General features: G+C 47.0%; 1 protein-coding gene across 3 annotated transcripts in view; it reads left to right on the top strand.

Moving 5' to 3' along the window:
• Positions 1–15,420, top strand: part of CTIF (cap binding complex dependent translation initiation factor) — a 148,108-nt gene that overhangs the window by 77,004 nt on the left and 55,684 nt on the right. For all 3 annotated transcript variants that reach the window (XM_021535536.2, XM_021535535.2, XM_021535537.2), the window contains exon 7: positions 3,815–3,891. In XM_021535536.2, the coding sequence (XP_021391211.2) occupies positions 3,815–3,891 (77 nt within the window). The remainder of the gene's footprint in view (positions 1–3,814; positions 3,892–15,420) is intronic.

Raw genomic sequence — 15,420 nt, 5'->3', positions numbered from 1 at the left:
CAAACCACAGAGTGTTTCGCTCCAAAACTGAAAATTAGCCCTATTAGCAATTCTTTCTGTGACCATGGGCTCCTTGTGCTTTGCTTTTCCCACACCCGTTGCTTACAGAACAGCATCACTAACATACTGGTTTGTTACCTTCTCCAGCCACCTGTGAATAAATACCAAGATAAAACCCATTTGGGAAGGAGACCAAACATGGTCTTTCTGCCCACTGAGAAGTTGCAAACATGCCTTTGAAAACAATGAACATCTGAGTGTGATGGTGTTTCCAGCCAAAGCAGGAGAAAAACCCATCCCTCTTGTAGACCCTCTGCAGAGCAGAGGGTAGTCTTCTGCCTTTTCCTTTGGCTCTGTTCAAGGATTTTGACTTCAGAAAGTGAGTGTCTGCTGAAAGATGAAAGAGCTGCATTTCAGATTCACGTTGTCCTCTGTGACCTGGCCCTGCTGAAGGCACTTCCACGGCTGTCTCCTGCATGACCCTTGGTGGGCAGCAGCCTTGAGACGAGGGCTATGTTTTCAAAGCTCTTACCATCCACACCCACCCATTACCTTTGGTCTTCTCCAGCCACTCCGCCCTACTTGCAATTTGCTGATATTTCCTTTTGCATCAGCTCACTGCACAAAAAAAAAAAAAAAAAAAAAAAAGGTCAACTTTTCTCCCTTCCAAATTTAGCTTTGTTTAGGCACCAAAATAGACAAGAGTAGGGATCAGTGACTAGTTTTTTCCAAAACATTGTCTCACGACGAGGACTGAGGAAAGGAACTACTCAGCTGGATAAAGGAGATGTTTGATTTTCATAAAAGGGGACACGAAGTTCTCCTCTATTCAAGCACAGGCAGTGTCCAGGAGTGCTCCTTGGATTAGGAATTTATTCCTATGTAATTAGTTCATATCTTATCCTGTTGACGTCAGCAGCTGGTGAGTAGAGGTCTGTGGAAGCACAGGCTTCTCTACAAGGAGGACATGCAGGAATGTACCACTGTACATATGGTTTCTAGTTGGAATGAGCAGAAAGGCAGCTCCTAAGGCTTTAATGAGGTCTTCACTAGAGGAAACTGTTCCTTGTGTGGAGCGGAGATAGTTTCATTTTTCTGAGGTAATTGTATTTGCACATGTGTCTGCAATGCAGCTTAAATTCTTAAAAATACCCCAAGCGTTAGCCTGCTGTGGTAGTACAACATTTAGAAACAGCCTCACTAATTACTGTACTATTTTTAGCCTCATTTCCTAAACTAGCTGTTCTGATGGGGTTGGACTGTGTGTGTGTGTCCTCCTTCCCCTCCTTTCCTCATTCAGTTTGGTTTCTGTTGGCCAATTTCAAGTAATTTTTTCAAAGGAACAGAGATCTCATAGATATCAAGCTCCTCCTATGCCTTCAGTGGAAATAAATGATTGGGAAAGTGAGTGATGAGGAACACTCAAACCACAGCCCCCAGCAGTGAAGCAGTTTCAGTATGAGCATCCTGGTCTGGTGGAAGGGCCCTGCAGTGGCGGGTAAGTTGGAACTGGATGATCTTTAAGGTTCTTTCCAACCTGAACTGTCCTGAGATTGTGTGATTCTAAGCTATTACAGAATCATGACAGGATATTCTGAGATGGAAGCCACTCACAAGGATCACCCAGTCCAGCTCCTGCCCTGCACAGACCCCCAAAAATCCCACTCTGTGCATCCCTGGCAGCACTGTCCAAAGGCTCCTGGAGCTCTGGCAGTGCTCATTCCATGGCCCTGCACAGACATCCCAACAATCCCACTCTGTGCATCCCTGGCAGCGCTGTCCAAAGGCTTCTGGAGCTCTGGCAGCCTTGGGCCCGTGCCCATTCCCTGGGCAGTGCCAGCCCCTCTGGGGAAGAGCCTTTCCCTGATATCCCACCCAAACCTCCCTGGCACAGCTCCAGCCATTCCTTGGGTGCTTCCCTGTCAAAGGGAGCAGAAACTGGAGCTGTCCCTTGGAAGAGCTGCTCCTTTTCTTGAGGCTGAACAAGCACAGTGCCCTCAGACACTTTATCATGTGTCTATCCAGACCCCTCACCATCATTGTAGCTCTCCTTTGGACCTTTTCTATTAGCTTTATATTTTGGCTCAGTGAGTTCCTTATGGCTTGAAGTCTTGAGGAGCAAAGCTGTCCGAATGGGAAGGCTCCAGCTGTTGTGGGAGCTGTAGGCCTGCTGCTGCAGCAGTTTCTCCAGGCTTTTTGCAGTGGTCAGGATGGATGGTCACAATAAACCCTGTCTGCCTTCAACTTGGTGGTGCCTTCTCTGGCCTAAATCCATCATCCCCAGGAACCTTTCTCCTCCATTACATCTTCCCCTGGAGAAACTCAAAATACAATTATCTTGGTAACTGCTACTGAAATCAACTGCTGTTTCCAAAGGCTCTTTGCACAAAGAGAGAGGGATTTTCTTCTGAAGTCAGTGTGTTATGTTGTCATGCCAATGTCACAAAGCTGCTGCTGGATGAGACACATCCTCACCCAGCCCTTGCCCTTGCCCAGGCTGCTCCCTCATGGCCCCTTGCACATGGTGATTCCCAGCAGTGGCTGGAGCTCCAGGCTGAGATAGATGGTGATGGAAGTAAAAGGAGCAACTTTTACAGGGCTTTTATTGCCAACTGGGGAAGGACAATACTGCATAAATAAAATTCATTATGGTTATGACAGTTCTGTGGTCCCTGGAAAATAAATAATACTTTGCACTTACGCAGAGCCTTTCATCCAGGAACCTCAGAGCTCTGTGTGAGCATTAACAGCGCCTCATCATGCCCATAGTAGGATAGTAAATACAGCAACCCCCTTATCAGATGAACAGACCACGTCAGAGTCGGCACCTTGAGTGGAAAGAGGGCACTGGAAATGCAGCAGCTGGAGTTACACACAGCTCTGCCACTGCCTTGTCTTGGAATCATAGAATCCTAGATTGGTTTGGGTTGGAAGGAACTTTAAGGTCATTTAATTCCAACCTCCCTACCATGGGCAGGGACACCTTCCACTAGCCCAGGAGGCTCTAAGCCCCATCCATCCTGGCCTTGGACACTTCCAGGGATCCAGGGGCAGCCACAGATGCTCTGGGCACTCTGTGCCAGGGCCTCAGAACCCACACAGTAAAGACTTTCTTCCTAATTACTCTTAAAAATTTCTGCCTAGTATCTCATCTAAATCTGCCCTCCATCTTGGGCTTGGGAAGATGATTTACCATCCTTGTCACCTCAGTTGTTTCCTGTAAGGTGGGTCCCACCTGTCCTCGCTGCAGGGGTGGCATAGGCTGACTCTTTCATGGTGGGCAGGTTCAGTGAGGTGCTTCTGATTCAGTTGTTCCCTTCCTACCAGTGTGAGAGCACAGCCCCAGCAGACCTACCAGCTGTGGCTCCTGCTAGTTTCCCCAAGTATCCTCAAAATGACGCTGAGCATCTTCCTTTACAGACATTTTTTCAGCCGGGTTTTGTATAAATGCACAAAGGTTACAGCCCAGGGAAATTGGATGGCTTAGTGTGTCATGTGGGAAGTGGGTGAATTCCTTGTCTGTCGTGTGTATTGGATTTATACACGTGTGATCCAGTCATTTACCCTGTGTGGTTTCTTCTATACAGAAATTGCAGATAACTTCATTCTCTGCTCCTTGCAATGGCCCTGAGAGATACAAGACATCTCAAGATTTTCAGAGCTGCTTTTGTGGGCTCTGGGATGATTAAGGATGTTTGGGGAAGCTGTTTCTCTTGCCACACTCACATGCTGGGTGTACAACTCTGTCTCACTCTCAGCCCTTCGATTTTGATGCCTCCTGGAGCTGATGGCTGCTTTTCCTTCTGTTTTGCAGGGTTACCATCCTTTGCCTCATGAAGCTGAAATCGCACACACCAAAAAACTGTTCAGAAGGAGGAGAAACGACCGGAGGTAGGTGAAAACTCTTCAGTATTTGTGTTTTTTTAAATCTCTTTTTCGTTGCATGTCTTCCTCACCTGCCTCATGGTGAGTCTTTGGACAGTGTTGCTGTTCAGCAGTATTAATGTATAAACTCTTATTCCAGCATTAGCATCCTGAAAATATTTTGGGATGTGTCTTGCATTGATCCAGGAGTACTTTGAGGACCTTCTTTTCCCCTTGAATGTATTCTTGCATAGCCAGATCCCCCAACTTGTACTCAAAGAGACAGCTGGCAATCTTTTGTCTGTAAAAGCTCAAGCCCTTGGGATTTGCTTCCTGTTTTTCTATTAAAAGGCAAAATTTGATGAGTTTCAGGGCTACCTGGAAAGTGGGTTTTGTTAAGAGGGGGTCACAGCCAGCCTCAGGTGGGAAGGAGGGGATGTGCTGTGCAGGCAGATGAATTCCTGTGGTGATTTCAATCCATTGAGTTAATTTAATCGAGTCAATTGGATATTTAATTGTGTAAAATGCATATCCAATTATATGAGGGCATCTAAAGCCCTTGATGGGAATCATGACTATGGTTAAATGTGAAAAAAAGTGAGGAGTAAGGGAGTTAGTTGTACATGCAGCTTTATTTCTGCTGACTTGTCCTGCTCCAGCTGACTCAATTCACCCAGGGCAATAAAGCAGTTCTGAAACCACGACTTTGAAAGATGACTGAACAGGAGAAAAAGTGGCCAGTGCTTTCTCCTGAAATAAACAGTAGTCTGTGCCTGAACTGTCACAGGGGGCATTTTTGGTGAAATCCTGCAGACAGCTTGAACTGTGTGCTCAAATCTCGCCATCACACCCTGTCTCATGAACAGCTAGGATGTAGTTAACTCTGCATGGCTTGATTTTTCTACACTTCACTGAGGGACCAAAAGAAGAGCTAAAAAGTGTTTTCTTGAGCAAGCTATAAACATTATTCTGTGGTCAAGATGGTTTTAGCAGCAAACTCTGTTTCCTCTCCTTTTGCGGGCTCCCTCCTTTTTAGCACAACACAATTCAAAAAGCCAGTCTAGTCTTCTTATTTGAGGTGGGTGGGAAAAGTCATATTTCAGCTGGGTTACAAAGCCCTGTGATCTCCAAAACATGTTTTAACCAAGTCTGCTGTGTTGCAAGACTGAGCTAGGCAGGCTTAACTGGAGCACCAGGCTGGGCTCCTCTGAGGAACACAGTGGAGTTTAGGGAGTTCTGTTTCCATCTCTGGCCTTCTTCTGCCATACAAAGAGTGTTTGATGCTTTGGGAGAGGAGACCCTCAGGGCCAAGAGGTCTTCTGCCTGAAGCCCCATGCTCAAGCCTGTGATGAACCGTGGAGCTGTGTGCTGGTTCTTCCCTCTCATCCAAAAATCTTGCCAGTTGGAAGAGTGAGAGGAAACATACCAGATGTGCATTTCTGTTTCTTTTTTCTTTCTGGTCCCTTCAGATAAGCCATCCGCAGACAGAAGCATTCAGTCCTCCAGGGCATCCCTGCCTCCTGCACAGATGGCAAGGAGAGATAGCAAAAGAAACTGCCTTGGGCTGGGGTTGGAAGATCACGGGGTGAGATACAGCCCTGGCCAATAGCACTGGGATAATGTCCTAGGGGAAGAGAAAAAAACCTTAAAATCCAATTGATCCGGCATCATTCCGGAGGAGACATGGGGTCATTTCAGCCCTAAGCAGTCACAAATGAAATAAAATGGAAAGAGCAGAGGGTACGCACTTCTGCCCAAGTCCTCCACAGTGCTGTTAAATCTTCGCCAGAAAACCATATTTATTTCAATTTCAAAAAGCTAAGTGGCCTGAGTGGAGGGAGCTGTAATGCAAAAGCAGTTTTTAAAGTAATTATTTAAAAGGAAAAGGCATGGTTCCCATCCCCTTCCTTCACCTCGAAACCTGAGCAGCCTCTCCCTCCCCATGACACTTGTTTTGCTGCTGGAAGTTTTCAGCATCCCTTGTCTCTGTAGTGCATTTGGGACTAGGAGGAGAGGTTTTGTCCTCCTTGTGTCACTTGAGTTGCTCCAAGAGAGCACTTGCTCCTTAAAATTGATTTCTAGCAGTGAGTTAGCTCTCAGAATGTTTATTTTATGTAAAAAGCATGACAGAAGTAGGGGAAGAAAAGGGCAGGAATGGGGGGTTGGGGGAAGGGGATAAGAAAAAAACAGATTGTATCAGAAGGGAATAGGAAAAAACCAGATTGTATCAGAACACAGACTACAAAGCTGTTTACAGTTTATTGCAGTGCTATTATCTTAATGTCCCAGGCATCAGTCTGGGGTAGAAAAGCTCCATTCCGGAGCTGGTGGAGCCACACAGGTGATATAAAAATTCCTCAGGGTGAGGTTTTATGTTAGGCAAAATAGTCAGGAGTAATGGGATTTTTGTTTAAAACCTCATCTGAATATGGAGAGAGTCAAAATTGCAAGAGTGTGGATGAGACATCAGAGGCAGTGAGGCTTAGAAGAAGCCTAGCAGGGCCATTTGGTGATGAATGGGCTGGGAAGGGATGGGAAGCAGCTCTGGATGCCTGAACCCAAGGGAGGAAGGGGTGGTTTCCTAGAAAGGAAAGCAGCCAAAGATGGGATTAGGGCTGGCATGCAGTGGATTTGCAAGAAGAAAAGAGGTTGTTCTGCTAAGTTAGGTTAGAAGCAGGTGTGGCCCCAAAGTCCTGGGCAGACCTGGGTCTGGTTTTGATGGGGCAGCTTTTCCTCTTCTCCTGAAGCTGGTGGGTCCTGGAGCAGCACCCTGGGCCCCACAAGTAATGCCTCTGTGGGGTGCAGGGGTTCTCCCTGCCCAGGACTTGCCTCATCCAAGGCTGACAAATCCCTGGACATCCTTCTGCCTGGTGCAGGAGTCACCCTCACAAGTGGCCATCCAGCTTGGGTCAAAATGTCAACTCCCAGTTTGACCTCTGCTCGATGCACAGGTCCAGCTGGCCTTGCCTGGTTGTAGGTGACCTTTGGCTTGGTTGGAGCTTTATATAACACAGCTATTACAAAAAAAGAAGCCAACAAAGCAGATTGGTATACAGAAATCTGTCTCTTTTGTTTCACAGCTGGTCTTACAAGTGGCCCTGATGGCCTCCCAGAGCATGTGTGGGGTTCTCTGGCCTACTTGACTGTGACATTCAGTTGGGGACAGTGTTGGGCTAGTGAAGCACCTTTTGTTTCACATGCAGAACAACACTGATGTCCGGCCCTGCTATAAATAGTGTCTGTCCCTGCTTCCTTCCCGTCACCTTTCCTCGGGAAATGCTGTCCCTGTGTTGTGGAGGAGCACAGCTTACCTTCCCTAAGGTCCCTGCCACACACCTTTTGCTCCCTTCAGGAGAAGCTACCCCAGGAGAGTGACCCACAGCTCTCTCCTTGCATATGTGCTATGTTTTTATGTTCCTCAGTTACTTCTTTTTTCCATTTTTTGTGGGTGTCTTATCCTTCAAAGTGTTCAAGGATGAGGCTCTGAGTAACCTGGCTTAGTGGAAGATGTCCCTGTTTCTGGAGCTGAATGGTCTTCAAGGTGCCTTCCAAGCCAAATAATTCTGGGATTCTATGATTTTCCATGGATGCATGCTTCATTCGTTGCAAAGATAGGCATGAAGAGCAAATTAGATGTCATTTAAAAAAAACAGGCACATTTTCCATAACAGCAGTCAACATCAAAGCCACATCTACTGGAGGGTTTGGTTGCACATGGTGCTGTAAAAGCCTACAGGAGGTGGTTGGGGTCCTTCCTGCAAAGAGTTGATGGTCAGGGCAGCAGAGTTATCACTCCCCACCTCTCCTGGCAGAAATCCTGCAGCCAGTGTCCTCTCTGTTGGCTTGGAGTCAGGAGGTGTGACTGCCATCTCCTGATGAGGGTGATGGAAAGCATCACTGCTTTCTGGGCTCATGGAAGGAGAGCAGCACAGGCAGGTGTTGTCATACCATGTCCAAAGGCACCAAGGCTGCTTAGTTTGACCTTCCAAGGGCAACCACCTCTAGGGAAGAATGGAGTTTTTCTGGGTAGTGGCAAAGATACTGTGGAATGTGGGGCACAACAGACCCATTTCTCAAGTCCTCTCCTCAAACCTTTCCCAACCCAGTGTCTCTCTGCTAACACAGCACAAGATGTGTGGGATGTGATTTGCTTGGGCAGGTGGGCTCTGAGTTTAGCCCCTTGTTTTTCAAAAAGCTCCCAAACCCCTATTTTTTAAGCATTACAAGCTGACTTTGTGTTGCCCAGGGTTGCTCTAATTCCCCTGGCCTCCTGGTGTGATGTGTTTGGGATGGCGAGTCCAGCTGGCCAAATTCTTTGGCCTGGAAATGCATGGAAATACATGGACAGAAGCTTGCCCCAGCCTTGTAGGAATGATAAAAAACCTTGCATGTTCTGAAAGGCTTTACAGGGAATATATGGAGTTGAAATATATGGAATTTCAATAGGACAGGTGGAGTTGTACCTACTTCTTGGTCTTCTGGTTAACAGTACTGAAATGGTTCTGTGTCACTTGAGGAAGTTTTCCTGACAACCACGAAAAGGGTTGTTGGGGAAGTCTTAAAAAGTTTGCACCCTTGAAATCACATTGATCCAACGTCTTATTGGATTCAAAAGGCAGATCAGGCTGAACAGCTTAGAAAAAGCAAATTCTTGGGTGTGCACAGATGCTCTTTTGGTTGTCCTTGTCTGGAGGCAAGAACAGGAAAGCATGGCAGAGAGAAGAACCCCATGTCCTGGAGAGGATGGAGTAAAAGCCCAAGATGAATCCATCTTCTCTTTGCAAAAGGCCCCTGAATGCCTTATTTCAGTAGAAAAAGTGGGAATCTCTTGTGCTTCTGTGCAGCTGGTGTGTCTTCATGATTTGAGGTGACCAAAGCCATGAAGGGCTGCCATGCTTGTCCCAGCCAGGATTGCTGGGGACCACAGCCAGCCTCAGGTGAAGGACCATCACCTCTAGCTGTGACTGAGCTTTGTGTCATCTCCTCCTTCTGCTGTTGGATGAGATTTTAAGAGGGGTGTTTCTGCACCTGTGAAGTCCATCCTACATAAAGCCCCTGTGTGGGGAGCTACAGCAGAAGGCTGCACAGATGCTCCTGGCTCATACATGGAGGGAAGGGTTGGGAGCAAGGAGGTTCAGGAGTTCTCCCCATCTCCTTTTAGCATGCCACAAGTACTTAAAGATTTCAAGAACAGAATTACAGAAATGTCCCCAAGTTTTCTCTAGCATTGTCTCACTTTATTTACTTCCTTGCATTAACTTGGCTTTGCACTTAAATGATCAGGAAAAAACAGTCTGGATTATTTTTTTCTGTGTGTATGTGTTTTCTGGATTTAATTAGATTCAGAGCTGAGGGAGGCAGAAATATCCTCCTTCCCTGGAGAGCCCCGGGTGGCTGTCAGGGTTTCCTCTTCCTGGAGCAGGAGGGTTGTGTAAGCACCATGACCCTCCTGCTGACGCCCACGCCACACACTGGGTTATCTGGGGTGAGCTCACCGAGTGGGCATCCCTGTCCCAACTCCCCAGTCAGGACCTACACTGCGGAGAAACCTCCTGGGGCTCATCCTAGCCCAGCCGTGTGGCCCTGGCCTGGGGCTTCCAGGGAGGTGGTTCTGCCTAGGGACAGCCCAAAGGATGGTCATGGTGGGCTCAGGGCCAGGCAGGGAACGTCCCATATCCGCTGGCGGCTCCACTGAGGAGCGTAGGCAAACTGTGATATACTTCTTTTCCCATTATATTTAATTTTACAGATCCTCAGGGACACTCAACCACCTACAGTGATTAGTTTGACTGATTAAGCTGCTTTTCCTCTTGTGACAAACTCCTTTTGTGAAGGGTTTTCAATAGCCACACTGCTCGGGACATTGTTCCTGTACAATTTCCTTTCAAAACACCATAAAGGCACTCTACTGCTTCACCCTGTTGTAAAACACCACAGGAATCATCATGACCCAGCTTGCTCCTTCAAGGGCAAGATCTCCTCATCCAGGGGCAAGATACAGGCTCGGGTGGGAGTTGCAGGACCATGTGGTGCTGGAGTGAGATGGAGCCCTGAGCAAGGGGGATTTAGGATGAGATAAAATGGAAAGCAAAAGTTTTCTCCTTTTTTTTTTTTTTTTCCTTCTGTTTGTTAATAAGAAGATCCAGATTCACCCAGGGAAGTGAAGGATAAATAAACTTGAGAAGTCAGAGAAGGAAATGCTGCTTCATACATGTCAACTGGTTCAGCCTTGCCTGGCAGAGGCTGGGGGAGGATGCAGATGCTCTCAAGGTACTCAGGGGTTAAAGATGCAGGGGCAGAAGGGCAGCTTGTGCTGAAGAAAAATGCTGCTGTGAGCAGCAAGTGGATAAAACTGGACATTTAACTAAGACTGGAAGTCAGAGGAAGGTCTGATTGACACCAAGGGCATAACAGATGGAGGGAACTGGATGGAGTTGCAGAAGCACAAAGTCATTCCCCCCTGTGTTTGTAGTTATTCCCATGCCCTCTCATGAGGCTGTTGGGTAGGACCTGTTGTCAGTTGGATCTGGTTGGTCCAGCAGCTGCTCTTTAGGTAAGGTGATGATGGAGCAGGGCAGAGATGGTATCAGGAAGGGTCAAGCCAGGAGCACTTTGGACCTGCACATCCACCTCTGCCAGACGTGGTGGCATCACCCTGCCCCACTGCCCTTCCTTCCAGGAGTTGAGGAGAAGGCTGTGCCAGGGATCACAGCACAGAGACTCCCCTCCTGGGGGGTGGAAGTTGTTGAGAACAAAGCCTGCACTGGGCTCACCATTGAAGGCGTAATCCTCAAATCATCAAAAACCCACCTCCTGACACCCAATGGACATGCAGATGGTGTGACTCAGCCGTGGGAGGAGCTGCTGGGCAGCACTGCAGTTTCTTGTCAGGAGAGAGCACTTGGAGGTGAGGTCTGGAGGGTCTTTGGCTCCCTCAACACCTTTTGCTGCCTTTAACCATGGTTCAGTGAGCAGGACACAGCATGGCAAAGGGCAGTGGCTTTAAACTGCCAAAGGGCAGGGTTAGATTGGGTATTGAGAAGGAATTCTTGACTGTGATGGTGGGTAGGGCCTGGCACAGGGTGCCCAGAGCAGCTGTGGTTGTTCCATCCCTGGAAGTGTTCAAGGCCAGGTTGGATGGAGCTTGGAACAACCTGGGACGGTGGGAGGTGCCCCTGCCCATGGCAGGGATGGAGCAAGATGAGCTTTAAGATCTCTTCCAGCTGAATCCATTCTAACATTCTGTGATATCCCTGTTCAGTAATCTGAGCCCTGGTACCTACAGGGCACAGATGATTCAACAGCTCTGCAAAAGCCATCTGAAGTTCAGCCAAATTTATATCTAGCATCAGTCCTGGGCCAACTTAGAGTGACTCACCTACCCCACCACCATCCTCAGAGCTGCACACATAGGGTCCTCCCATCATCCGAGTGGTCCATGTAAAACACCGGGAGCAGTGAGGTGGAGCAGTTGGTATTTAGCATCCACTGGGGAATTTGTTTTGCCTGTCACTCATTTCTCAAGCTGTGGCAGGCTGAGTAGAGGTTCTTCACCCATCTGCTCTCGTTTCTGGTGTTCTGGGCAGCACTGAGGCCTTACACGTTTGGTGGCATCAGTGAAAATATGCCCAGCCATGTCTCACCCCCAAGAGCAGGTGGTGTGGCCACCATCCTGCTGGCAGAGCACACCACAGAAGGGGTGCTGTGCTCACAGCTCCTTTCCTGATACTGGCAACAGCCAAAGGGATTCTGCATTTTATGCATATGCAAGGACAAAGCACTTCTGTAAAAGTCAGAGAGCTCTTTGGGCTTGACACTAATGGCAAGATAAGCCTTTGTGAGTTCAACAGGGCATGGTGCTCGTGACCAGGACATCAGGGAATGCATGTCCACTGCTGTTCTCCATATCTGATCTGTCCTCCTTGGGTTCTGAGCTAAAGACCCATGCAGAAGGGTTAGAAGATAACCATCTAAGCAAATTTTATCCTTTCCTTTCATTGTTTCTTTTTTTCTAATGCCAGGAGGTAGTGGCAGGAGCAAGCCAGGTGCATTTCCCAGCTGCAGGGTTGCCACCTCTCTGTTGAGGGTGGCTTTGTCATTACATAAAAACTCTAAAACACAAGACCTTTTATATCCTTTTTTTTCTTCACAGTCTTGGTGACTGAAGTGACCCCTGTCCCGCAGACTAAATTTAACCCAAATAGCCAAGCCACAAATAGACTTTATGGCATCAGGAGGCTTTTGCAGGTTGTTTTTATCCATCTCTGCCACTGCTTGAAAGACTTTATGTACCACCAGCAAAGCATTTTACTACTATGAAACCTCTATAGAAACATATGGCCTGATGCACAGGCTCAGGGTCTTATGATGTTGCTTCACCAAAAGCAAAATAATTGCTCCAGCAAAAAAAATCCAAAAGTTCAGCTTGTGACTGTGGTGGAGGCTATGGTGGAGGTGGTTTTTATGAAAATTCTGTATTTTCTAGGTATCTTTTTACCTAGAAAGATATGTGTGGTATCAGGGGCTGGTCTGGAGGTCAATGAGTTGTTGTTACTGATGGCTCTTCGCAAGTGTTCCAGGACAGGCTTGGAGCAGCCTGGTCTGGTGGAAAGTGTCCCTGCCCATGGCAGTGATGGAAAAATGTGATCTCGAAAAGCCCCTCCTGACCCAAACCATTGTGTGATTCTGTAATTTTTCTAAGCATTTCGAAGTGGGAGCAGGAGCTTATGGTGGCTCTACAACTCTGGAGAAGATTAGGAGAGAAGCCACTCTTAAATCCAAGGCTTTGCAGGGAACATAGGAGACCTCATTCAGTGTTCACCTTTATTGGATTGCTGGGCTTCACCTCCATGCTATTTCAGGTTGTCTCAAACTCCACGCAAGGAGCTGTGAGACACCAGACCTTATACTAGCACCAAAATGGCTGGAAGCCAAACAAGATGCTGTAAGGCATCTCCAGTGTCACTGCCTGCTGGATCCCACTGCGTGTGTCCATGACTACATTGACCAGATATGAACTGGAGGCCCAACTTCCCATTGTGCTCAGAGGGGATGTGTTCAATGAAGTTTGGAGGATGCTTCACCCCCACATAAGAAAAATTAGCCTGTTCATCTTATAGAGAACATATTTCCTTGCTTTATTTTGCCTTCCTATGTTGACCAGAACCAAGGAAGTCTGAAAAACAAAGAGAGGTGGGACGAGTTGAGCCAAAACACCTCACACTGGAGGGAGTGCTGGGACAAAGATTTTTTTCTGGGCTTTCTTCAGCAAGAACAGACACTCGAGACTGGGCATCCCAGTGTCAATTGGGATTGAGCCTTTCATTAGAAGGGCATGTAGTGGTAGGACAGAGAGGAATGAGTTCACACTGGCAGAGGGCAGGGTTGGATGGGCTGTTGGGAAGGAATTGTTCCCAGTGAGGGTGGTGAGACCCTGTCATAGGCTGCCAGAGAAGCTGTGTGTGCCCTGGAAATGTCCATGGCCAGGTTGGATGGGCTTCCCTGGCAAGATGTGGAATGGGATGATCTGTAAGGTCCCTTCCAACCCAAGCCCGAAGTTATATGTGAAGTACCTGCACACTTGTTCTTTTTCTTACCTCTTTTGAGACCAAATCTAACTCAACACATCAATCACAAAACATACAGTGAATTAAAAAGAGACAGATGAGATAGGAGAGAGGCACTGGTGACACTTCTGAGACCTACCAGCCCAAGTGGCTTGGTGCTGCTGACAAGATTGAACACCAGTCACTGCTCTCTCAGCAGCCTGAGTGAGGTGAGGAGTAGCCTTTTCTTGCCCTTGTTTTTTTCACAAACAGGTGTCAGCAGAACTGTTGTCACAAGTGGAAAGGTGTAGCACTGAACCCCTTAAAGGCTACAACCCCTAGCTCATTGTCACATCAATTATCAATTTGCACCTTCTTCCAGAAGAGGTAGCATCTTCTTTCTTCTGGTTGAGAGCTGGTGGGTGGATGTCCAGTTGATTCATCTGGTATGTCCTAAGGTAGAAACAGGCTTAACTGGAGGGGTCTGAGGAGACCCCTGGGGTAGTTATCAGGGGGTGCATGGCTGGGGTGCTTTTTGTGCATTTCAGGCAAAATATAAGCTGACCCAAGCCCTTGGAGTTGATGGGATTTGGGGAAATTGATTGATGAGCTGTGCCTAAGCTGTGTTGTGGATGTTTTCGTGCTCCCTTAGATTTGGTCCTAAGTGTAAAGACAAAATTAATGTATATTCTGAGGTGTGTTATGGACACATGAAATCATGGGAGGATTGGTAACTGGCTCTAAGGCAGTGTGGTTTGTGATTACTTTAAAGCTACTTTTCTAGCTTGTGTTTGAAAGACATTATTAATTCATTTTGTGTGAAAATCTGCTCCTCTGCATTCATTTGTACCTAATTCTGTGTTCTCAGGCATCATCTTTTCTGCTGTTTCCTTTCTTATAAAGAAATGGCTTCCCCTCTGCTTTCCTTTCCTTAATCTTGCTGAGAATTTAAAGATACACATAACCAAGCCGTCCCAGCATTTTGTCTCAAAAAACTTTTTCCCCAGTGGAACTTAACCAGAATAAGTCTCCACACTTCTTCCCACAAACATCCCATTGGCAAGTCAAGAGGTTGGGATGCACGCTCTTCAGGCCAGGTAGTTCTTGTTCTGGAAAGATAAAGAGTATCCCAGCCATCCCTCAGGAATGTGACATGCAAGGTATTTGTTTGAAAACTCTTTACAATCAGCTGACAACCCAAATTCCTGCAGTTTTCATGCTGTCTTGAAAGGGTTGCACTATTTCCAGAGCCAGTCCATTCATGGCCAGCACTAAGGCTCCTCTCACAAATAAAATAGTCACAGGAGTGGCTCTCACCCTGGGTTGGAAGATTTCAAGTTATATTGGGTGAAGGCAGAGGTGAACATGTTTTATGGCTGGCATGAATGTGTTGGTTTTAAGACTGTGAAATTTTGGAAGAGCCTTAGAAACCCATTCCCAGAGGTCAACAGGACAAAGCTCTCCTGCTGAGCAAGTGAATAGAAATGAGTTCATAATTACAGAGTATAGTAGCTTTTTCACCAATTTAATTGAGGTTTTTCAGAAAGGAAGAGAACTTAAAACAATACAGAAATGTCTTTTGTTCTTTCAGGGCCATTTGCTGAGGGCTTTGCAGTAAGAGGAGAGGATGTTTATTAAAAACAACAATATCAAGCCTTTATTTTAGGGTGAAGAGGCATTCCTAGCTGGAAAATTTGAAATCCTTGAGATGAACTGGTTGCTCTCTGAAAATTAGCACTGAGCTAAATTATTTGCAGCGCATTGCTGAACTTCTGTTGGAACAGAAGAAAGAGAGAGGAAGGGAAGGCACTGAAGAAGTTGAAACACTCCTTTCCTTCTCAGTAGGATTTCCAAATCAAATTAATTAGATTTAACAGCATGTGGGTCTGAACCCTTGAAGCAGCATCTGGAAGTCAGGGGTTTATCCTCATCCTTATGCTCCTGTCTTCTCCATGTCCTCCTGGGAGCTGATGAGGCTTACTGGAGTGGACTTTGGGGGTGCAGAGGGAAC

Source organism: Lonchura striata, chromosome Z (genome assembly GCF_046129695.1).
Source record: "Lonchura striata isolate bLonStr1 chromosome Z, bLonStr1.mat, whole genome shotgun sequence".
NCBI classification, from domain to species: Eukaryota; Metazoa; Chordata; class Aves; order Passeriformes; family Estrildidae; genus Lonchura; species Lonchura striata.
The sequence above is the reverse complement of the archived record's forward strand: the minus strand, read 5'-3'. Positions and strand labels throughout refer to the sequence as shown.